General features: G+C 45.2%; 1 protein-coding gene across 6 annotated transcripts in view; it reads left to right on the top strand.

The window, feature by feature from the left end:
* SCRN1 (secernin 1) overlaps nt 1–25,129 on the top strand; it is a 69,012-nt gene that overhangs the window by 35,347 nt on the left and 8,536 nt on the right. For all 6 annotated transcript variants that reach the window (XM_003833371.6, XM_003833370.5, XM_063605664.1 and 3 more), the window contains 3 exons: nt 9,614–9,816; nt 12,913–13,107; nt 17,041–17,206. In XM_003833371.6, the coding sequence (XP_003833419.2) occupies nt 9,614–9,816; nt 12,913–13,107; nt 17,041–17,206 (564 nt within the window). The remainder of the gene's footprint in view (nt 1–9,613; nt 9,817–12,912; nt 13,108–17,040; nt 17,207–25,129) is intronic.

Genomic DNA, 25,129 nt, shown 5'->3' with positions numbered 1-25,129 from the left:
AGACAGTGGTCTCGGGAACTCACTCCTCTGCCACCTGATGGAGAGGTCTGCAAGGGACACCCTTTTGGTAGCACAGTGACTTCCTGCCTTCCTTACCTTTCCTTACTGTTCCTCATTCTTATAAACTCAGGAGGAGCAGCTTCCCTGAGCTGGGGAAAAGGCAGAAAAAGCCAGTTTTTAAAAACCAGTTATATATAGCTAGTTTTCTCTTGATTAGCAAAATGAAATGTATAGAATAACAAGAAGTTTTTTTTTTTTTTAGCTTATGTTTTGACAGCTCTCCAGTATTTTTTACTGTATTTGCAGTATGAGACTTATAGAACAGGCAAAATTACCATTTTAACAGTTGATTTCTAAGGGACAGTGGAAGAGGATTTTTTGCCTTTCTTCAGAGCACCTGATATATCTTTTTAAGATTATCAACCAATAAAGCAACAGGAGTTTACTGAATATCTACTTTGTTCTAGATTCTGTGGGTACATGAAGCAGCTCAAAGCTTCAAAGGGATTTTAGTCTGGTTGCAGGAAGAAGAAAATTGAGCAATGGAAATTTTAAGAATAATATAAGAAGATAGTAGGAGAGAGGTAACTCAAAGTGATCTGAGATTTGATGCCACGTGAATGGCACAGAATTCCAGGGTGTGGCCTTCAGCAAACACTGCGGGATGTTCACAGATTATCACAGACTGGTCATATTTGGGAATGCTTTGAGGGGCAGGTTCATTTGACCTGAAGCTGCAAGGCTGAGGGAGGTAGACACAGAAGATATGTTTGTCACAGACTTGGCATTGTGATAATTAGCAAGGTCAGGAGTAGATGACAGGGTGAGAGTTTAACCTTCACCATATAACATTAACTCCATCTTGGGCTAGCCATGTCCAGCTATTGCAATAAAAAGGGTGTGAAGAGCACTGGTAGGTTCTTCAGGGTGGGGATGGAGTCACAGGCATCTGCACCTTAAGTGGATCTTTTGAGTTCATCTTTAAAGCAGCTATGATCAGTTCAGCCAAGCATAGCCAGATTTTGAAGGGTCATTTCATACCAACCAAATCCTAAAAGTAACTCATGCTCATTACCCAGCATTCTCTCTCTCTCTCTTTTGTTTTTTTTAGACAAGTCTTGCTCTGTTTCCTAGGAGTGCAGTGGTATGATCTCGGCTGATTGCAACCTTCACCTCCCAGGTTCAAGCGATTCTCCTGCCTCAGCCTCCTGAGTAGATGGGATTACAGGTGTATGCCACCACACCCAGCTAATTTTTGTATTTTTAGTAGGGACAGGGTTTCACCATGTTGACCAGGCTGGTCTCGAACTTCTGACCTCAAGTGATCCGCCTGCCTCAGCCTCTCAGAGTGCTGGCATTACAGGTGTGGACCACCACATCCCACCCCAGATTTCCTTTTTAATGATTTAATTCTGGTATTAATTTTTAAGAAGCTCCAGATGATATTGATACTACAAGTCGAAAAACCACAGTTTGAGTGGCAGGTTCTAGAGTAGTGGTTCTCAAAGTATGGCTGGTGAACAAGCATCGCCTGGGAACTTGCTAGAAATGTAAATTGTCGGTCCCTACTTCACACCCAGGGGCCAGCAACCTGTTTTAACAAGTTCTCCAGCTGGTGCTGATGCATGGTTACGGTGAGAACCGCTGCTCCACAGGAAACTTTCTATCAGTTGGTTGCATTCTCTTAATTTGGGGCTCAGTGCCTCCCTAGGTATTGCTGTGTGAGGAACCACTACTTTCTCTGGCCTTGCTTGCACTCTGTGTCTAGTGCCAGTTCCTCCCTGGACAGCTTCTATGAGAGCAGGCTATATCCATTTCACATGCTCTTTCAAGGGCCTGCTAGACTGTGGTTGATTATTCAATGAATACAGTAGTTGCCCCTATACTTATCCTGGTACTTTGCACTTTCCAGCAGCATGTGAAATCCAACCTCAGTTCAAAGAGACATAAGGGAATGACAGTAGCAATGTAATAGGCACTGATTTTAAGATAAAGGTATAATTTGTGTATGTTTCCTAGAGGCTTGTGGGAATGTAAGCATTAGGCAATATTGTTTTTATAATGCGTTTTCAGTGACATTTATCTGAAAGCTAAGCTTCATCTGTTATTTTTGATTCACTGTTCTCTGACCACTAGTCCCTTTCTCCTGAGGTAGAGGCATATAAAGACACGTACACATTTTTGCATGTTTCATGAAGTTGGTTCCAAGTAATGAGTAGCCAATAGAAGCTAACATAAAAGTGGGAATTTGGCCAGGTGCAGTGGCTCATGCCTGTAATCCCAGTGTCACACGATCCTTACGGTGTTGCTTTTCCAGCCGGAAACCTCTGTGGCTGGTGGCACCTTTGCCTGAGTTTTGGTCGGGCTGCTGGGCTTGTTCCACCACTTGGCCCTGCACACTGTACTCAGCTCACGCTACTGGCCTGGATCCCATGCCTTCCAAGCACAAGCCAGGCGCAGAGAGGAAAGGGGTGTGTGAGCAAGCATGGGGTCCAGCCACTGCACACAGCCAGGTGTGCCAGCTGTGGCGGGATGGGCAGCTCTAGGCGTTGGCACAGGCATTAGCTCTGTGCGAGGCTGCAGCTGGACCAGGCGTACTGCAAATGGCTTCCACTGCAGTCACCAAGAAACATGGTGCCTGGAAGCTTGGAAATGCCAGGAACTGCAGAGCCCCAAAGAGAGTGTCACAGTCCTGGCTCAGGGAGCCCCTAGGTCTGGACTCCCCAAAGGGCTGCAGCTCTTCTCTCCTTTTCATCACCTGCAATTTTGCGAATGGTGGGGGCTGGGGGTGTGCTTCAGCACTGTTTGTGTTATAGCTCTTTCAGTCCCGCCATTTGGCGGGTCCCAAGCTCTTGTCCTGGTTCAGGAAGAGTGAGATACATGGACAGCTGGAGAGTGAGCAAGGTGGTGAGGACCTTCATTGAGTGACAGAACAGCTCTCAGGAGAACCAAAGTGGGTAGCTCCATTCTGCAGGCAGATCATCCTGACGAGTATCCAGCTCTCAGCAGAGAGGAGACCTGTAGTGGGTAGCTCCCTTCTGCAGGCAGGTCATCCCAACGAGTCAAGGAGGCCCAAACTTGGTAGCTCCTTCCTGCAGCTGGTAGTCCTAACGTCTGTGGGAGTCTGACTGAGTCTGGGGTTTTTATGGGCTCAGAAGGGAGGAAGTGTGTGCTGATTGGGTCATGGGCAAGCCTGGAAAAAGCACCATAAGTTCTCACTCTGGGCTGCGTACTCCACCCGGAACTAGCAGACCAGCCTCCGGGCTTCCGGCCATTCCTGGCTTGAAGGTGGGGTTTCACTGGGGACCTGCTCCTTTCTGCCCAGGAAACTGTCTGCCTCCTGCCATCAACATGCCATCCATGATGTCCAGGTTTTTCATCTTGGGGGGCACTGGCAGGCCCACACTGAGCTGCCCTCAGCCCTCCCAGCCTCCCTCCTGTGCTCATTGATGCCCAAAGTCTGGAGAAGCCCGAGGCGGCAGGGGGCTGGTGTGTCAGCACCACCCTAAGCATGTGCACACCCATCCAGGTTGCAATAGCACCTGGGCTCAGCCACAACTTTGCTCTGCACTGGAGCAGGTGCTAGGAAGTGGGAAGAGGTCAGGGAGCAGGAAGCAGATACTTCCAAGCCTGTAGGGGCAAGGGCTTCCTGGGCTCCTGAGAGTGCAGGGATGCCCAGGTCCAGAGCAGCTGCAGCTGTGCCTGGGAGCATGGGGCTCCCACCCTGCCAACTTGGTAGGGGGTGGGGCTCCCATCAGCCTCGCAAAGCACGCAACCCAGGCCCTGCCTCCCTGTTGCAGCCAGCATCTTCACAGTGGCTCCTCCAGATGGGCCACCACTGCTATCACCACTTTAGGAGGCGAGTCATGAGGATCACTTGAGCCCAGGAGTTCAAGACCAGCCTGGGCAACATGGCAAAAGCCTGTTTCTACAAAACAAATGCAAAATGTAGCTGGTTGCACTGTTGCATGCTTGTAGTCCCAACTACTTGAGAGACTGAGGCAGGAAGATTGCTGAGTCCAGGAGGTCAGGGCTGCAGTGAACCATGATTGCACTACTGCACTCAAGCCTGGGTAACAGATCGAGACCCTGTCTGAAAGAAGGAAAAAAGGGCCTGATGTGGTGGGTTATGCCCCATAATCTTAGCACTCTGGGAGGCCGAGGCAGGAGGATTGCTTGAGCCCAGGAGTTAAAGACCAGCCTGGGCAACATGGTAAAACTCTGTATCTACAAAATATACAAAATTAACCCAGTATGGTGGCCCACGCCTGTGGTCCCAGCTACTTGGGAGGCTGAGGTGGGAGGTTTGCTTGAACCCAGGTGGGGAGGCTGCAGTGAGCTGAGATCATGCCACTGCACTCCAGCCTGGGTCACAGAACAAGATCCTGTCTCAAAAAAAAAAAAGAGCGAAGGAAAGAAAGGGGAAATTACTTTCTGGATGTTAGGGTGCCCTTTCTTTTCTTTTTTTAGATGGAGTCTTGCTCTGTCACCCAGGCTGGAGTGCAGCGGCACCATCTCGGCTCACTGCAACCTCCGCCTCCTGGGTTCACGCCATTCTCCTGCTTCAACCTCCCGAGTAGCTGGGACTACAGGCACCCGCCACCATGCCCGGCTAATTTTTTGTATTTTTAGTAGAGACAGGATTTCACCATGTTATCCAGGATGGTCTTGATCTCCTGACCTCGTGATCCGCCTGCCTCAGCCTCCCAAAGTGCTAGGATTACAGGTGTGAGCCACCGCTCCTGGCCTAGGGTGCCACTTATAATCCAAGGTCTGTCAGACATGATAATACCTCTGGGCCTCAACATGGATGAGAACTATGAAGCGTTTGGAACCTCTTTGTCAGAAGTATGCTGGTAAATGTTTAATAACCAGCCTGGTGGAGGGAAGGGGCAGCGCTGTTTGAGTCCTTTTTCAATTTCCATGGTGTAAATACTCCCACCGTGAGGGGTTTCAAGCTACCAACAGTTTCAGAACTGGCTCAAAATCCCTAAAATTTAACCATCTGCTCTCCAAGCTGGTAGCAGCTGGCTCCAGCAGATTGCTGCATTCTTTCAGTGTTTCTTGCCTCTTCTTCCCTTTGCATAACTACTTTATTCTTTTTTTTCCTGCATGCTGACTTTTGCTACTCCCATTTGTGTTTAACAATGGCACTAAAACCTAGTCAATTCCAATATTTCAGAACATCTTATAATTCTGGACACATTCCATCAGACCTTCAGCATGTTAAAAATCACAAAAGTCCTTGGCAAAAGGCCAGTGTGAAAATTTGGAAAGGTCTATAGTTTGTCTTTAGGTTGTTGGTAATGTGAGGACTCAGGTGATTTAAAAGGAGGTTCAGTCACCATTTGTAGGCGGGAGGAACCTGTGTAATCAGAGTTACTATTTCCTGAACACTGTAGTAAGACATGCTTTGCACATATTATTTCATTTAACTCTCACAGTAACCCAATGAAGTAGGTCTCCTCCCTTTGAGAGGTGAGGACACTGGAGCTTAGGAGGGTTGAAGGAGTTGCCCAAGGCCCCAGAGCTAGAAGGTGGCTAAGCCAGGGATCCCAGGGCCTGCTAATCTCAGAGAGGCCACTCCTCTATGTAGTGGAGCACATTTTACTTCACCTGTCAATGACGCAGGAATTTCGGGACACTGAGAGATGGAGATAAGTCAAAAAGTTTCACACGCTCTTTCCCTGGATCACCTTCACATCCATCACCTGTGTTATCACTCGTCTTAGTCCATTTGGGCTGCTATAACAAACATACCATAGCCTAGGGGGTTTAAACTACAAAAATTTATTTTTCACATTCCTAGAGACTGGGAAATCTGAGATCAAGGCACCGGAAGACCCAGTGTCTGGGGAGAGCCTGCTTGCTGGTTTGCAGACGGCCATCTTCCCCCGTATCCTCACATGGCAGAGAACAGAGAAAGAGGACACGTTCTGGTGTCTCTTCTTTTAAGGGCACTAATCACATCATGGTGCCTCCACCCCTCATGACCTCATCACCTCCCAAAGGCCCCTTGTACCATACCATCACACTGGGGATGAGGCTTAACATATGAATTTTTGGGGAAACCAGGGGGACAAGCAATCACTTCATAGCATTACCTTCCTGCTTCTAGCCCTCTGGCTGAAGGCTGGGAATTTCCAATTTCCAAAAGGTCCTGACCTCAGAAGGGCCTGGCAGACTGCTTGATTGTGGGGAGGAGGGAAGATTATTTGCACCTGAGTCCTATAAGAATACCAGGCCCACCTTTCTAAGGGGGCTGTGTTGCCTATTTTTATTACTTTTCCCAAGTCAGTGATTATATATCCATGGCAAATCTAGTTTTACCTGATTTGAGATAGAAAAGGACAGGGGTCTCCTAATCCATGGAGGCACAAATGTTGAAAAGATAAGCAGAGTTTCTAAACAAAGGGGCTTTAAGCAGGAGAAGTACAGGTGTGACCCATCTTTCTCAGTGAGATGTGTTAACTTTTCAGGAACGGGCAGGGTGAGCTTGACATACCTGTGAGAAGGTCATGGGCTCCCAAGGAAAGATTTTCCTATAAAACTAGGAATTGAATTCAGGAGCATCTAATTTCCAGGCCCAGAACAAGCTGGACAAAGCACACACTTTGGAAGAATTCGAACTGCACAGAAGATAGATGTTACAGTGGGACTCTAACCTTGGCCCATTGAGTTTCTTCCCCTTCCCTGTCCTGGTCCTGCCCAGGCAGAGGGGTAGCAGCCAAAGTCAAATTAGGCATGGGGCCAGAGAGCACTGCCCTCTTCTGGAATCACATGAATCTGCCCCATGTAGGAGGTGAGACTGTTGGGAATGGCTTTAACATAGGCCTCTGGATGCCGTGTGACTTGCGGCCCCAGGTCTCTCTGGCATCTCTTCTGCACCCAGTGACATGGGATTCATCTGCATTTCTCAGTTGCAGAGGGCAAGGGTGTAACCCTGGTGTTATTCACGGCCCATGTACTATGGAGCAGTTGGCCCTGTCCTCATGGCATGGTAGGAAGACCAGGTGGGAATAATCAGGTGGGATAAAGGGGTATCTCTGACCCATGGTCCTGGCACAAGGGATAGGAGGGTGAAATCAGAATTAGGTCTGTGGATAGTGCTGAGGTCCCGTTGCCAACTCTGCCATAGGACATCAAAGTCAGCATGGGAGGGCAAGTGCAAGTGTAGGGCCTCAGTGTGGAATGCAAACAGGCAGAACATCAGAAGAGTACACTAGAAATCAAAAAAGATAAGTCACAAGCTCCGAAGACAGGGCTGTTACAGCTGGCTGTGTATTCACATGCTCCTAGCACATGTTTGCACGGGCAAGTTGGGGCCCTGCAAAGGCCCTGGGAGCAGGATTCTGCCTGGAATGTCTGTGTGAGGCATTGTGACCAGGGGGCTACCAGGGACCTGTGGAAGGGAGGAAGGAGGCCTTCGAGTGTGCACAACGTGGGATTCTGAGAGGCACTCACAGCACCTTTGTTTGTTCCGGAGCCTCAAGATAAGATGAGTGCCTGCTTCTGTTCCTTCTCTTTGGAGAAGATGACATTGACCAAAGGAAAAGTCAGCTGAATTCAATCTTCTAGTGGGTTTATTCTTTTATCCCTCTCCTAAGGTTTTAGGGTTCAGCTTTGTAAATCACTGCCTTGTAACCGAGTCTTGCTACATAAGCTTAAAATGAGAAATGTCAAATGAATTGTCATGTAATTATTTGACTATAAACATAAGCCTGTTATACTAATCAGCCTATAGATTAGTTGTATTAGCTTTTCTTCTCCCTGGCAGCACAGTGAAATATCCCTTTAGGAAGCATCAAATTAGATAAATTTGAATAGTTTTTACTTCTCAAGTTGAAAATTCACCAAGAATGGGCTTGTACCACCATTGTAGTAGAACCATTGCCCAGGTTCTAAGACTCCTGTGTTCCTGCCACCTGAATTATAATTTGAATGAACAGATGAATCAATGGACACTTCCTGAGTACATGGCATGTACCATCCTCTTTCATAACAGCCAGAGAGGGAGGTAGTGTTGTTTTCAATCTGCAGATGAGAAAAATCAAGGTTTGGAAAGGTCACATTACTTAAGATCTTAATGCCAGTGAGTAGCAGAGCCATAGCTAGAAGCTGGGTCCATTTATCTCTGAGTCATATGTTTCTCTGCCACAGTGTTCTACCTCCAGAAATGTACTGACCACTTTCCTGGTCACAAGCACTAGCACTGCGTATTTTCATGGATGTTATCTCATAAACCTACTCTTACAACAACTAAATGATGTGGGCGTTCATTTTATAGATGACATAAAACTGAAGTTCAAAATATATAACCTGCCCAAGGTCACACAGAGGGCAGTACTGTGCAAGAGAAAATGAGGAAGAAGCAAAAGCGGGAGCCCCTGATAAACCCATCAGATCTTGTGAGTCTTATTCACTATCACGAGAATAGCACAGGAAAGACCGGACCCCCTGATTCAGTTACCTCCTTTTGGGTCCCTCCCACAACAAGTGAGAATTCTGGGAGATGTAATTTGAGATTTGGGTGGGGACACAGCCAAACCATATCAGTGCCCTCTTTAAAGGGTTTATTAATTGGAAAGGCTAGGGGGAGATGGATGTCTCACTTCAAAGGGAATACATATTCTTTTGATGACTGAAGCTGTAAGCCATACCAATAGACGTAGGCTAATAGGCAGGAGGAGAAATGTGTAGAAAAGGCTGATTATGTCCCAACCAGCTGCCCATTCCTAATAAGGTCTCTGAGACAGAGACAGGACAATGTCCTCTCTGGACACAGGATAATGTCTGGCATTTGAACACTTTTAATAAGTAAGCAAAATACCTGGTGTAGAATAATAGAGATCAAGGCCAGACTTGGCCTTGATTTCCTTTTGCCCAGGTTAGAGTCAGGAGGGAGTACATGCCACAGAGAGGTGGTTTTGTAAGGGCTAGAGCTGAGCTGGCCAGCTCTGTGCGAGACACAGTCAGAAGAGGGGAAGACACACAGGTGCCTTCCCAGAGGGAGAAGACACTGGGTTCCTGACTCTCCTATGTTGAAGGGAAATGACCAAAGACAGAAACCCCTATGATTTTTTCTTTCTTTCTTTCTTTCTTTCTTTCTTTCTTTTTTTTTTTTTTTTTTGAGACAGGGTCTCACTCTGATGCCCAGACTGGAGTGTGGTGGCATGATCATGACTCACTGCAGCCTCGACCTGCTTGGCTTAAGCGATCGTACCACCTCAGCCTTCCAAATAGCTGAGACTGCCAGTGTGTCCCGCCATGCCTGGCTAATTAAAAAAAATTTTTTTTGAGGAAGAGGTCTTGCTATGTTGCCCAGGCTGGACTTGAACTCCTGAGCTCAAGCAATCCTGCCACTCCCAAAGTGCTAGGATTATAGGCATGAACCACTGCACCTGGCCACCCCATATGGTTTTTTAAGCAAACATGTGAGAAGTGTATTCTGAGATACAGTGCAGTTAATCAGTTTGCTTATTGTTCTGCAGACTTAACATGTTTACACATGTTGGCATGCTTCATAACTCGGCCTTGCCCAGTCTTTGGTTACTCTAGTAACAATCCTGTGGTATGAAATGACTGAAGTATGGTTCTGGTTTCCTTCCTGCAGGCTTGGTTTAGAAAGAGGGGAAACAGCTAAAGAAGCCTTAGATGTCATTGTCTCCTTGTTGGAAGAACATGGACAAGGTGGGAATTACTATGAAGATGCAAACTCCTGCCACAGCTTCCAAAGTGCATATCTGATTGTGGATCGTGATGAAGCCTGGGTGCTTGAGACCATAGGGAAGTACTGGGCTGCCGAGAAAGTCACAGGTGAGCGGGTGTGGATGATGGAGAGTTCTGAGGACAGGGAAGGCCACAGAGATGGGGTGGCCTGCATGTACAGTGTCAGACCTAGAAGAAAGACATGCCGTTGCAGGTCATCTCTGTGTGGGACTGTCATGCTTTGGCATGCCTCTCATTTCTGGGAACCTCCAAGAAGAGAACCTGGAGTCTCCTGAACCTGGAGTGAAGCAGGCTCTTAACATTTCGTATTTTCTGTTTGCTTTCTGGGAAGAACCTGCTTTTGACTACCAGGAATTCCATGACGTAAACCATTACTCTATTAATTGGCCAAGAGAATGGTGACTCTTCTTGTGTAATAGGTCAACAAGTCCCTTCACTGGACAGTAACTCCTTGTCACCCCCAACCCTGTAGATCTTTGTGCTTGGCATGTTCCTCTAAAATAGGAGTTTAGATCTGTGTGAGGACCGGTATATGCCACTGTGGGATTTCTTTGTGAGTGAAGTTCATTTCTCTCACAGTGAGACAGTGTTTCTAGAAGAGCAGAGGACTAGATGATCCACCCAGAAGAATTTAGTGCCCATAAATTTGCTGCTCTGTGGCCCCTGCAGCATCTTGCTTCTAACACAGCCCTGGGGAAGTAAGTGTTAGGGGTGGGAGTGGTAGTTTTGTATCCCCGCCTCAGCATCCTCATTTCTGGACAGGATGAGATCCCAGAATGGGTTAAAGGGGTTCGAAGAGAACTAAGTAGTCCTAAGAGGGAATTTTGGCCCGAGCAGCTCCTTGGGACTGGGTGGTGACCATGTGATGTGTGCACTGCCATTCTTCCCTCCTGTGCTAATGGTGGAGTAGTAGGTCACGACACTTCTCTTTCATTGAACCTATTCTTGGCCTATGTATTTTTCTTAACTAAATTTACCAGGAAGTCTCTTCCAAGTAATCCATAATGATGTTGGGGATGAAACTTGTGTGCCATCCCTATCTTAGGGGTGAATTGAACCAAATTTGACCCGAGTTAGAAGCGGAAGATCTACCACAGTAGATGGGAATGAAGCCTGTTTTCTGTGCACAAAGTTAGTCCAGTGATCAGGGCTTCTCTGGATGATGGGTACGTTGTACTCTATACAAAATTGCCCCAGTGAGGCAGTGAAATCTAGACTGTGGCTTCCTGGCCAAGCTGTATGAAGGCTGTGTCTGTCTGGAGGCGGGGGTGGCCTCTTTCTATCTCAAAAGGGTGTAGAATGGGCTAGTGGTGTCCGTCAGCAATCACGGAGAGTTTCTCCACCTCATATGCCCAGCATGTACCCACCTACCAGTGTGTGTGCCTACTTGCCCAGCTCTTACAGTAGTTCTAGAACTAAGAGCCAGTGCAGCCTACCAGGTCTCCAACTCTCCTACAATGCAGGAACTTAAAACTCCTTGATAAAAAGCCCTCCTAAGATGAAGTCTTACTATTGAATGCTTCCATCAAGAGTGCTAGTAATCCATGCTTCAAAGCAGTCATATTGCTTTTAAGTTGAACCTAACACTTTTTGATCTATGACTGTGTTTCAAAAGCTGAGCGTCTCTTCAAAATGTAGCTTAAAAAATTACACAAAATGAATGCTTCCATTAGTTAACTAAATATTTAAATAAAAAAGAACCCCAGCCATTTCTTGGACTTATTGATTTCATGTCGTCTGATCCCAGCAGCGGTGTGATGGATTGCAGTAAGATTTAATGCACTCCGTCTCCCAAAGGCTAACATTCTTAAAAGCAAATGTCTACTATAAATCTGCCCACTGGGAAACTAATATCTGTAGAGTTGCTTACAAGAGTATTTTTTTAAATAACTTAGTATGAATGATGTCAAAATCACTTGTTTAGGCCAAAACTGGTTTTTATTTTTAATTGTTTATAATTGTACTTTTATGGTCCTCTCTGAAAAGATAAATGACAAAGGACCAATGCCTACCAGCCAGGAATGCTTATTTCAGAAGTGTAAATCAGTGAAGCAAAACATACTGAAAGAACTTAGTCCAGCACTGATCCTGCCTCTAGGAACTGGTTTTCAGGCAATGATGGCTTTCCTGTAGCTTGTAGTTTATGTTCTTTATCTCACTTCATTCTCCAAGAATCCCTGGAAGCAGCAAATAGGAATGGCCCTTTTAAGCTAGCACTGATAACTTCCTAGTGTTTGTGCCCTAGACAGCATCTTGAAGCTGGAAGGCTGAGTTGTCCTGTGTGCATTTGCAGCTCAGGCTTCGAAGAAGACATAGCAAGCCAGCCAGCTGGTAGGAGAGTTTCTGGTCTAAGCCCTCATTCATCAAAGTGAAATGTACTCAGAATGCAGGCATTTCTAATTCTAGATTTATTTAGTCACACTTCTATTTTTATAAGAAAATATTTCCCATAGATTTTTCAAACACATACACACACGCATGCACACACTTTATCTCACACACTCACACACATGTGTGCACACACACGTACCCAGACATATGTATATTCATGAATATATTCAATTATTTTAAAACAATTTGTCATTGCCACTATGATTTTCTAAATGTTGAGACCTGAAAAAAAAGTTGAATGAAGTATTTGATTTGTATTTTTTTAAAAAAAACCATATATATTTGGCCAAGGAGTAGGGGTGTAAAGTGTTTTTCCAGGTGAAAAGAAATCAGACCAGGGAGGGGGCTTTCTATAGATGCGATAGAGCATTGCTGTAGAGGAACAGCATCTCTATTATAGAGGACTCCCTTGTGGATTGCTAAGTCTTGTTAGCTCAGTACCTCTTTCAAAGGACCTGTCCCTTTTTTTGTGTGTAACTAATGAATGCTTGTGGCTTATTTAGCCAAAATGAAGAGCCTTACATATTTCCTGTTGATTATGCTTTTAAGATGGGTTAAGTGACTGTTGCTCATTTAAAATGTGATAATGCCCAGTCAAGACTGGTCAGACCTTTTAGGAGGTCTCCTAGAAAGAGACTCAATGATTGTCTGTTTCTGTCTTCAAAAATTAAATGGATTCCTCCCTGTAGTTAAAGTCAGTGTTTCAGGAAAAGGATTCCCTATACATTTCCATTTGTTGATTAAGTCTTTATAAGTATATTTTTAACTCATGGGGCTTTGCACTCTCTGCAGAGGGAGTGAGGTGCATTTGCAATCGGCTTTCGCTCACCACTAAGATGGATGCAGAGCATCCTGAACTCAGGAGTTACGCTCAGAGCCAAGGTTGGTGGACGGGAGAGGGCGAGTTCAATTTTTCCAAAGTCTTTTCTCCAGTTGAGGATCATCTAGACTGCGGTGCTGGCAAAGACAGCTTAGAAAAACAAGAAGGTGAGTTAGTCTCTCCCTCACAATTCTCCTTCTCATACCCTTTCTCTTGCAGCTGTTTCTGAGAACTTGTCTGAACTTAGAAGGGTGAACAAAAAGAAATACAGAATAGCCCTTGTATGTAAAGACCAACTTGTGCTAAAAGTCCCTGATGTGCAGGCAAGAAAACAACTTGTATTTATTTTTACATGGTGCTTCCTCATCCCTGGAGGTTTCCTGCTCCTACCCATGTTATTCTCCTTTAATCTCTGATGTCATTGTGTTGCCTTTTGTAATATTACTGCAGCCATCCTCATACATCAGTAATTATATATTTGACTCATCTTTCCCTGCCCCGCTAGCCTGCTGGGACTTGAGGGCAGAGGTGTTGTCTCTTATTCATCTTAGGGTCCCTTTTTGATGCCTGTATAGTTTTTTGTTCCATGGATACTTGATGAGTTGAATTGTTGCCACTCCATCTGCCAACTAGTTACTAACTTATTTTATTTATTTATTTATTTGTTTATTGAGACAGTGTGTCACTCTGTTGCCTACACTCAAGTGTGTTGGCACAGTCTCGGCTCACTGCAGCCTCCACCTCCTGAACTCAAGCGATCCTCCCTCAGCTGCACCCCTGCTGCCATCCCAATAGCTGGGACTACAAACATATGCCACCATTTCTGGCTAATTTTTTTTTTTGTAGAGACAGGGTCTCATTTTGTTGCCCAGGCTGGTCTGACACTCCTGGGCTCAAGAGATTTGCCCGCCTTGGCCTCCCAAAGTGCTGGGATTATAGGCCTAAGCCACCACACCCAGCCCCTAGTTATTAACTTAAATCAGAATCCATATTTAGGTATATGTGGCGACTAGATAGCTTCTTACTTTTGTGCCTATGTGGAAATCCTTCCAGAAAACCCACAACAGTCATTCTATATTTGTTGGTGATGCATGTATTTTATAAGGTGAAGTTTTGGATCATTTAGAACAGGGGTCAGCAAACTATGACCTGTTGGCAGCTGCCTGTTTTAAAAACAAAATTTTATTGGACTGTAGCCACACCCATTTATTTATATATTGTTTGGGGCTGCTTTCTCACTATAATGGCAGAGTTGAGCAGGTGCAACAGGAAAGTTTCAACGGAAATTGTATGGCCCATAAACCTAAAATATTTACTGTCAGGCCAGGTGCATGCTTGTAATCACAGTACTTTGGGGAGGCTGAGGCAGAGGATCACTTGAGGCTAGGAGTTCAGTTTAAGACCAGCCTGGGTAACTTAGCAAGACCTCATCTCTCCAAAGAAATAAAATTAGCCAGATGTGGTGATGTGGTCCTATAGTTCCAGCTCTTCAGGGGGCTGAGGTGGGAAGATTTTTTAAGCCCAGGAGTTCAAGGCTGCGGTGAGGTATGATTGCACCACCTCACTCCAGCCTGGGTGACAGAGTGAGACCCTGTCTCTTTTTAAAAAAAACAAAAAAGAAGGAAAATGTTTCCTGACTCTTAATCTAGAACACTTTAGGACTTTTGCTATAGCACTTATGTAATATATTCTGGGTAGGAAGGTAAGAAAATACTCACTTTTAAACAGGAGCTTTTAAAAAATCAAAATTTTTTTAATTAAAAAAAAAACTAGCTTGGTGAAAGATATTAAATAATGTTGCCAAAACATCAACTCTAAATCTGATAAAGCCTTTAGGTCTAGCTACTAATTTACAGGAAATACAGAGGATAGAGGAACAAATACGCTATTTAATATAATAATTGCCAAGACCAGCTTGGTTGGGGAGACCCTAACCCAGAGGCGCTAGAGGAATTAAAGACACACACACGGAAGTGTAGAGGTGTGGAGTGGGAAATCAGGGGTCTCACAGCCTTCAGAGATGGGAGCCTTGAACATAGATTTACCCATGTATTTACTGACAGCAAGCCAGTGATAAGCATTGTTTCTATAGGTTATAGATTAACTAAAAGTATTCCTTACGGGAAACAAAGGGATGGGCCGAAATAAAGGGATGGGTCTGGCTAGTTATCTGCAGCAGGAGCATGTCCTTAAGACACAGATTGCTCATGCTATTGTTTGTGGTTTAAGAACACCTTTAAGCGGTTTTCTGCCCTGGGTGGGCCAGGTGTTCCTTGCCCTGATTCTGTTAAACCCACAACCTTCCAGTGTGGGTATCATGGCCATCATGAACATGTCACAGTGCTGCAGAGATTTTGTTTATGGCCAGTTTTGGGGCCAGTTTATGGCCAGATTTCGGGGGCCCTGTTCCCAACAAATAATGCCATGAGGATGCCATCTGCAAAGCTTACACTGTGCGAAACTACAGGAAAGATGACTCTGACAACTAAGATGCAAGCTGAGTGGGTGCGGTGGCTCACGCCCGCAATCCAGCACTTTGGGAGGCCCATGGAGAGTGGATCACTTGAGGCCAGGAGTTCAAGAGCAGCCTGGCCAACATGGTGAAACCCCATCTCTACCAAAAAAATACAAAAATTAGCTGGGCGTGGTGGTGCATGCCTGTAGTCCCAGCTACCAGGGAGGCTAAGGTGGGCAAATCACTTGAATCTGGGAGGCGGAGGATGCAGTGAGCCAAGATTGCGCCACTGCACTCCAGCCTGGGGGACAGAATGAGACTCCATCTCAAAATAAAAAGATGCAAGGGGAAAAAACAAGAGGCAGAGACGTTTCCAATTCTGATTGGTTCCAATTCAAATCAATAGGCTCATTTATAAGACAATGAGGAAATCTGAACATTGGACAGTTGAAGCAAACAAGGATTTGTTGTTAATATTTCTAGGTATGACATGTAAGTAGAGATTTATAAAGAGGATGTGAATGTGCCAACAAACCTCTCCATGTGATACTTCAGTTCCATCGTGGTGAACACAGACTAAAATAGTGTTTTAACAAATTATAACCCAGGGGAAGATGTAGAAATGGGATCTCATGTAATCAAGGATTTGTTTATCCATTTATCTGTGGTCACAGCCAACAGTCCTAATGGCTCTGAATATTCTAAATGCGTCTCTGTGCATATATTTCCCACCGCAGAGAGGACATTCTCCAAATAGAGTATTGACTCTGACCAGCAAGAGTTTATGGGAGCGAGTTTGGTGGACTGTGCGTAGTAGATTGTATGTACTTTCTTGTGGATATCTATTGAGTTATTGTACTGGTTGAGGTACAGCTAAATGCTGTAACAAAGACACCCCAAATTAACGTAGCTTAAAGAAAATAGTAGGTTATTTCTCTCCCATGTTATAGTTCAGGTATATACGGCCAGTCCAGGGCTGGTTACTGTGACTCAACACAGGAATTCGATTTGTGGTCCGCTTGTTTGCATCTCCTAGTTGGCAGGAAGGGAGAAAATAAAAGGCAAACATACCTTGTTTATAGATGTGATGAGGAATTGCACACATTGTTTCTGCTTACCTCCTGTTGATCAACATTTGTCACATGGCCACACATAGTCACAAGGGAAGTGGGGAAATAGACTGTAGTTTGGTAGTTACAGTCCCAGATGTAATTTCAGAGTTTTTATTACTAAAAAGAGAATGCAGTGAATGGATTTTAGTTAGTGGCCCGCCACGCCACAGTTTTGTGTTATAGCTACTCTTTTTTGTTTGTTTGTTTTTTGAGACGGAGTCTCGCTCTGTCGCCCAGGCTGGAGTGCAGTGACGCGATCTCAGCTCACTGCAAACTCTGCCTCCCAGGTTCACGCCATTCTCCTGCCTCAGCCTCCCAAGTAGCTGCGACTACAGGCGCATGCCACCACCCCTGGCTTTTTTTTTGTATTTTTAGTAGAGACGGGGTTTCACCGTGTTATCCAGGATGGTCGCGATCTCCTGACCTCGTGATCCGCCCGCCTCGGCCTCCAAAGTGCTGGGATTACAGGCGTGAGCCACCGCGCCCGGCCTATATCTACTCTTTCCATTTGTCTGTCTTTTGTGTTTTTGCAGAAAGCATCACGGTGCAGACTATGATGAACACCTTACGGGACAAAGCCAGTGGAGTGTGCATAGACTCTGAGTCTTTCCTCACCACAGCCAGTGGAGTGTCTGTCCTGCCGCAGAATAGAAGCTCTCTGTGCATTCACTACTTCACTGGAACCCCTGATCCTTCCAGGTTTGTCCGAGGCCTGGTCACGTAGGCAGAACATAAGTGCTTCCCTTGAAAGCTCATTCAGCAAGTGCGTAGTAAGCGCCTGACCATGTCCTCCCCTTATCAAAGTCACGTTTTTCAGTCAGCCTCAGTGTGGGCAGTGTAGCACCAAGGGCTTTGATTAAGTGAATTCCTTGATTTTAGTCACATAGTATTTATGACAGTCAGGGAATCTAGTAGTTCTTTTAAATTTATTAGGTTGGTGCAAAAGTAATTGTGGTGCTTACCATTACTTTTGCACCAACCTAATACCAAATATTTACTGAGTATATATCATGGGCCAAGCATTGTGTGGTACATGAGGAATACATAAATGAACAAAACACAGCGAGACAGAGAGATGTGGGAATGCTCATGATTTATCAAAACAACCAGTTCCTGTGAGTTAGAGAATAAAACAGTTCGGAGGCAATACAGATTGAAGCAACTTCAAGTGTACTGGCCCCTTCTTTAAGACATTGTGTTTTAGGGGGTTGCTTTCTGCCCATGTGCTTCAGCAAAAAGGCAGCATTACACAGGGATGAAGAACGCAGCCTCTAGAATGACCTGCCAGGATTTTGAATCCGACCTTTGCCACATAGTAGCTGAATAAGTTATTTCACCTCTCTAAGCTTCAGTTTCTGTATTTGTACAATGGGGATAATATCAGCCCCTACCTTTACATGCTTGTTGGGAGGATTAAATGAGATAATCCAAGTCAATACATAGTAGATTTAACGATCACTTATGAAGACGATCTCTGATCTCCCAGGCAGACAGCAGCCTCTCTCCCCAGGAACATTCTGTCATGTATATCAGGAATCATATCATCAGTAGCTTAGAACCAGCCATCCAGTGGTTTCTAAATCTGTTCATTGCTAGAATCACTTGGAGGAGTTTTCAAAAAATACAGGTTCCTTGACTGAAACCTATCGTATCAGAATCTTTGAGGTGGACCTAGGAATCTGTCAGGTAAGTCTGATCCTCAGCCTAGAAGGCTCTAGAAGGCTGCCCATTCCAGTAGGTTCTCTGGTGTTTTTTGGGGTGTTCCATTGACTGAACATCATTATCAGTGTCTGAAAGTCAGCTTTTAAACTTTGAATCTGTTTCCAAGGTATTTGCTGGTATTAAATTTCATTCCTTTTGCAGCTGAAAATATTTATTCTCCTTTTACTGTTTCAGGAATATAAGACAGTGATTGCATCTAGCTAGGGACTGGTTCTTAGATGACTCAGAGGAAAAGTGAAGCACCTCTTGTGACACTTTGGCCTCATTTTTTAAACTACTGCCAATATCAATAGATGTTTCTAACCAGACCTGACTGCGGAACTCAGTATTAGCTGTTCTTAGTTTTTCATTCACTCGTTCATTCAACAAACGCTAAGCACCTACTGTGTACCAAATATTGTGTCTGTTGTGTACCATGGATGAAGTGTGTACAAGGAAAGTGGTGGCACAAATGAGATGATGAAGGGGAAAACTTCACAGAGGAAGGAGCTCTTGAGCACTGGGCATTGTGAGAAGAGTAGGGGTTCTTTAGGTAAAAAGCAGAAACAACAGTCTGTGTGGAGAGGATGGCACATGCAAAGGCAGAGAGTCATGAAACCACATGACCACGGGCTAGAGCCGTGCATCCTCCTGTAGGTGATGCTGGTCACTAGGTGACTATTGCTCCTCTACCCCCAGCCCCTCTGTGAATCAAGCCCACCACCCTCCCGTGGCACCCGTCAGCCTTTATCAGTGAGCCTCAACTGCTCTACGCCGCTCCTGGCAGCCTCTCAGGAGGCTCCTCCTGTTTGAGTCCAGTTGCTATTTCCTTGATTTTCTCTCCCAGTTCTGAATCTTTGGCTCCATGGCCATACCTTCTACCCACTTTTTATCCCACCAGATTTGGGGCTCCGTCTTCCCTTTGTGTCTGGGCCTCCCTCCTCCTGGACTGTGACCTAGTTTGCTCCCCTAATGCTGGTGACTCAGTAGCCCCTTGTGAGGACCCTGCTGGATGACAGGGGTACATATGGACATTTGGAGTTCTATTTTCAAGTGTCTGGAATGCTCTGCAAAGTATTTGGGCATGGCTTTTTAGGGAACAGGACCCTTCCAAAGAGTGGGTTGAGCTGAACCAACTGCTGTTGTCCCTGATGTCTCAGATACCAGCTCTAACTGTGCTCAGGAGACAGGGCCTTGTGAGCCCAGGACACCAACGTAAAGGAACTCCACTTCCTAGGCTGAAGGACATGGCCTAATCCAGTTATAAAAATGGCTGGGCAATAGCCTTCTGATAGTTAAAATAAAAAATTTTAAGTACTTTTAAAAGAAAATTATTCATGGTTAAATTAATTTTAAAAACCTTGTATTATAGAAGATTAAGACCCTTCTGGAAGACATTCAGTGTTATCTTCCATGGTAAAAGAGCTGCATTTCCTACCATGACTGTAGAACTGTCATAGGTTGTTATTCTTTCTATTCAACATTTCAGTTGTTTCTCTGTAATTGTGCTTGCTCGACTTACTGTCTTTTGTCAGCAAGAAACATAATTACCTTTTGTTAGGTTTTTAGGCAAGAAAATTAGGGAGATTTTGGCTTCTGTTAATGCTAAAAATGTTAGAAATTGTTTCATAGTAGCAGACTTGGAAAAGAACAGCACTTTAGTCTTTATCCCTCCCAGTTAATGTTAAAACCAAAAAACGTGATCTTACCGTTGTTCTGCCTGCCTGGACACTTGTCTGTCCTTTTCTCACTGTATTAATTATAGATCTTGTCCTTGAAATAACTTGCGCTCACATCCTCTTTTCCCCTCCCTCCCTCCCTCCTCCTACTATGTGCTAGGTAGTTTGTAAGGTTGAGAAGTGGAAGGAGATGCTAAAGTCAGAGTTTGAATGCCTGAGGGAGATGCAGAAGTTCTTCACTTAATTATATTGAGAAGGCAAATTCCATCACATCAACATGTGTGCCACAGTCATTCAAAGAGTGACACTGATTGGCTTTAGTATACTGGTTCTGACTTTTGGAAACCATTTCCTAGGAAGCCAGCACTTGTTAAAGCTTCATTGATGTGAAGAATTGGAGAGGGGAGGAGTAGAGAGGTACCTTAGCATTGTGAGAGTGTAAAATTCGGAGTCTTACAGTGTGCTGGAGCCACGGAAAGCTGATTGTGAAGAGAGCCTCTCTTCCCAACTCCACATTTGGTGATGTCATTGGCCCCTTGAAATGGGCCACAGTGGGGGTATTTACACTACAGAAATTGGCAAATGCCATAAAACTGAGCTATTTTTTTTCAGAGATATAGTTGTTAGACCAGTAAACCACTGAGAGGTCCCCACATGCAGGAAAATACACAAATAAATACTCAAGATACAGGCCAGGTACGGCCGCTCACGCCTGTAATCCCAGCACTTTGGGAGGTCAAGGTGGGTGGATTGCTTGAGGTCAGGAGTTCCAGACCAGCCTGGCCAACATGGCGAAACCCTGTCTCTACTAAAAAAAAATACAAAAATTAGCCAGGCGTGGTGGTGCACGCCTGTAATCCCAGCTACTCTGGAGGCTGAGGCAGGAGAATCACTTGAACCTGGGAGGCAAAGGTTGCAGTGAGCTGAGATTGAGCCACTGCACTCCAGCCTGCATGACAGAGTGAGACTCTGTCTCAAAAAATAAAATAAAATAAAATAAATAAGATACAGGATGGGTAAACCAGAAGGGGGAGAGAATGTAGAAGTTCTAGGAAAATAGGGTGTCTGAGCTACTTTATGTAGTGGCAGGGTACTGGAGAGATGCCAGGGACATTCCCCTCTACCCCACCTCCTTACTTGTATGTCTGTGTGTCTTTTGTTTCCTCCTCTTCTCCTCTCAGTGTACTAATCTTTTTTTTTTTTTTTTTTTGAGATGGAATCTCACTCTGTTACCTAGGCTGGAGTGCAGTGGCGTGATCTCGGCTCACTGCAACCTCCACCTCCTGGGTTCAAACGATTCTCCTTCCTCAGCCTCCTGAGTAGCTGGGACTACAGGCACGTGCCACCACACCCGGCTAATTTTTTATTTTTAGTAGAGACGGGGTTTCACCATGTTGGCCAGGCTGGTCTCGAAGTCCTGACCTCAGGTGATCTGCCTGCCTCCGCCTCCCAAAGTGCTGGGCCAGTGTACTAATCTTGAGAAGTTAAATTGGCTTGGGCAAGATATTACCATCTAGATAATTCAAATGTCAGAAACAGCTTTTTGTTACTGGAGCAAACATTATGAGCCTTGGTCAGCATGACTCATGCAGCCTTTGGAGCCACGTGGGGCACAGCCTGCACAGATAGACAGAGCCGAAGGCCCTAGGCAACATGGTGCCTACCCCTCCAATTCCATTCTGAATTCTTCCAACACCAGCTGTCTCCTCTCTCTGTCCTACACATCTGACTTTTCAAAACCTCCCAGAGCCGCTGAATCCAGCCCACCATCCTTAAGGCTGTTCGGTGCTTCAAAAGTACTGGCTCTCTTTCCCTTTAAAATGGAAACTCCCTTCATGGATTAGTTCTGCTCTCAGCCAGGTATGACTTTAAAAGTTTTTGTTTGTTTGTTTTAATTTTTGTGGGTACATAAAAGGTGTATATGTTTATGGGAGCCAGGTGTGACTTTGACTCTATGATTAAAGTGGCTCACAGTAAAGCTGGAATAAACATAGATGAACCACTCTGAGGGGCGCCTGCGTTTTTGAGAGAAACTTGGTATTGCAGGTTTATTTGAGATTGGTTCAAATTTGAGCAGCTTCCTCTGAACAGGGATTTATGTATTGTTCTTTCTGTGCTAACTCTCCTCAGTAGATTTGCCAGGAACTCCAGGTCACAGGAGCAGCCTGGTTTGTTGCTTGGAGAGTTTCTGCATCTTCAGTAAGTGCAGAGCCATGTTTGAGGACAACACTGTTGGCTAGCCACTGATATTAAATTCTAAATTCTAAAGCACGAAAAGTATTTTATTTTTCTGCAGCAGTATAAGGTGTATGGAAAAACTAACAGAAGAATATAAGAGTGAGAGGTAGTGGGGAAAACTGACCTTGCATTTAGATCTGAATTTACTTCTAGATCTGCCACTTAGTAGGAATGTGATTTTGGACAAAGCACTTAGCTTCTGTGAGCCTCAGTCATCTCATATGTAAAATGGGACAGAAATGTTTGCCCTTCTTTGTTCACTGCTGTATCCCTAGTACCTAGAACAGCATCTGGTACTCAGCCAGGGCTCAACACATATTTGCTGAATGAATGAATGAATGAATGAATAAGAGTACCATGAGAATTGAATGCAGATGCTTTGAGAATTATGCTGTGCTATGAAATGTTAGAGATTTTCATGGTAATGTTGCTGTTCTTCCAAAATGAGAAAACAAATGATTGGAAAATAGTTTTTTTTGCATTGGCATGCTGCATCCCTCACAAGGCTTTAGAGGGAAAAATGGACAGATGAGGTAATGGTGTATCCAGTGGAGTATGTTTCTTGGCTGTGCCTCAAATTGTCACTCAAGGCTAAAATTCTGCAGATCTCTGCAATGGAGTTTGGATGCCCACACTGTGCGTCGTGTCGTGGGACTGTGTGCCTCAGCCCTTGGATTTTTCTTCGTGAGAGCTGGATGCTGAGGGAGGCTTCCTTTAGTGTTGCTCATGGTCTCATTGATTTAACTGTCCCTCCCAAGGTCCCTTTAAAGTAGCTCGGCCAGCTTTGAACCTCCTCATGAACTGGCTGCTGGGCTGTGCCTTGCCATTGGAAGCACTTTGTGCTTTTGGGCCCATCGTCTTGTATTCCTGTCACACCACACCACAGAAGTCTGAGTGACTGGGGCAAATTCCCAACCCAGGGTTTGGTGACTTTTCTGAAGGTTGGTCTGAGAGTCAGCCCTGAGGACAGAGGCAGAATCAGCCTTCTGGAACCTTCTCAGGTGTGTTCTGCATCCAAGCCATCCACGGGACACTCGGGGGCGTCCCATGCATGTGATGAAATGGGCCTCATCCTGGTCAGGTGGGCTGGACACGGTTGGGTGTATCTGCTAATTGTAGGTGGTGGAGACAGTTGGGTGTGTCTGTTAATGGGCTTAGGTTCATTCAAGTAGCATTTAAGAAGCTACCGTCTGTGGCTCACCTGTGGGAAAATGTCAGAGTATCTCCTTATCTATTTGGAATTCTACATGTGATTTTCTGTAAAGATTGGTAAGAAATCAAAATGTTTGGGAACCACTGAGTTACCCCCATTCCCCTTTTCTGGGTACATAGACACAAATGATGAAACCTGAATTATAGATAATTTCCACATCCTGGTTTAAACAAATATTAATATTGCAATTATTATCAGCAATAATTTTTGTTAATATTTTATGTAATTATTATTTTTTAGATAACCTTATTTATTAGTTATATAATTTATTCAATCTCAAAAAAGCTTTTAACCACCTCAATACATTTAGGCTTTATATTTTTTATTAGTTGAGTATACTAAGCTTTGAAAAAATATTTGGAGAGCTTTGGCTGCTTTAGAATATTTTGGGAACCTCCTCATATTTATTATGTATTCTTTTTAAACTAAAATGGATAGATGAGAGGGACAAACTTATGGTATCTCTTCTCTTAGAAAAGCACCAGACACCCTCATTGATTAACCTCTCCATTCCAGTGAGCTTAGGGTGGGTTTAAAGTTACATCACATAGAGCATTCTGAGTTTTTACTATGCGTTTATCCTATATTGAATACAGAAGACCCTGACTGTGGTTAGCATGAGCTTACTGAAGCTGGCATCACAAGTTTACAAGCTTCATGACAGAAATAGAAATAAACGAGTTGTAGAAGCTAGAAGGGACTGTTGAGATCACTGTAGTCAGATGAGAGCCAGAGAGGGAAAACATGGACCCACAGTGGGTCAGACGCAAAGCGGGGACTCACACCCCTGTTCCAAGTCCCAGCCCAGTTCCCTGCCCTGCTCTGTGGGAGGTAGCTCCACCCAGCGGTGCTGCCAGGCTGTCCCCTTCCCTCACTTCTTGGCATGGCTCTCCCAAGGGGTCCTGTGTCAGAAGAGTCCTGAGATGCGCAGTAAGGGAAGCACTGAGGTTTTAGGAGTGAAATGGCAGGTTTCCTGATGAAGATACTGCTCCCACTTGGGTTTGGAGTGGGCTTTGGAGTGGCATGGGGATTGAATGAAGTAGCATTGCATGGGGCCTGCTCAGTAGGCTCCGCTGGAGGGCGTGGTCGCAGTTCCCTTGCCTGCCAGGTGTTGAGCCTGCACCAGTTCCACCGTGAAGCCTACCAGCCCAGGTGGGAGTCTTGGCTTTGCCCAGTTCTGCCCAGCGCAGAGCCCTGGAGCTGAGAAGATGTGAACCGAGCTGACTCTGGGCTGCTGGGTGGGAGCCCTGGGCCTGTCTACCACTGAAGGGTCTCTGTGCCAGCGAAAGAGGCTGATGCTGCTGATGTGACATGCGCTGACTTCCCAGGAAACCCCGAGTGCTGTCTGGCCCTCAAGGGTAGGACGCCTGTCTGTGGTGAGACAGTCCTGCTGTCAGAGCCCAGAGGTAGCCTGGAGACAGCTGGTTGTGGATGGCTAGGCGTGCTCTCTCCTGGCCCTCCTCCTCCCCACTGATCCATTGCAGCGAGCCCTCCATCTGCAGCCCTTTTGCAGAATCAACTGACTCACCAGTTAAAGAATTCAATTTCATATAGTAAAAATTGGTTTAAACAGTTTTAGGTTTTGCAATAATTCCTTTTTCATATTCAACAGCCATTCATTCAACACTCAGTAGAGGGGTATAGCAATCATCTATTTTCAAGGGGCTGTAGGAAGTGGAAGTGTGTGTTCCTTCTGTGCAAGGGTAGCTCCCCTATGTCTTTAGGGGGGGCTTCTTTTGATGATGGCTAGGGAGGGTAGGTTCTTGGCAGGGCTTGACTTTGAGCAGGTAG

Source organism: Pan paniscus, chromosome 6 (genome assembly GCF_029289425.2).
Source record: "Pan paniscus chromosome 6, NHGRI_mPanPan1-v2.0_pri, whole genome shotgun sequence".
NCBI classification, from domain to species: Eukaryota; Metazoa; Chordata; class Mammalia; order Primates; family Hominidae; genus Pan; species Pan paniscus.
This window is presented reverse-complemented; position numbering and strand designations above follow the sequence as displayed.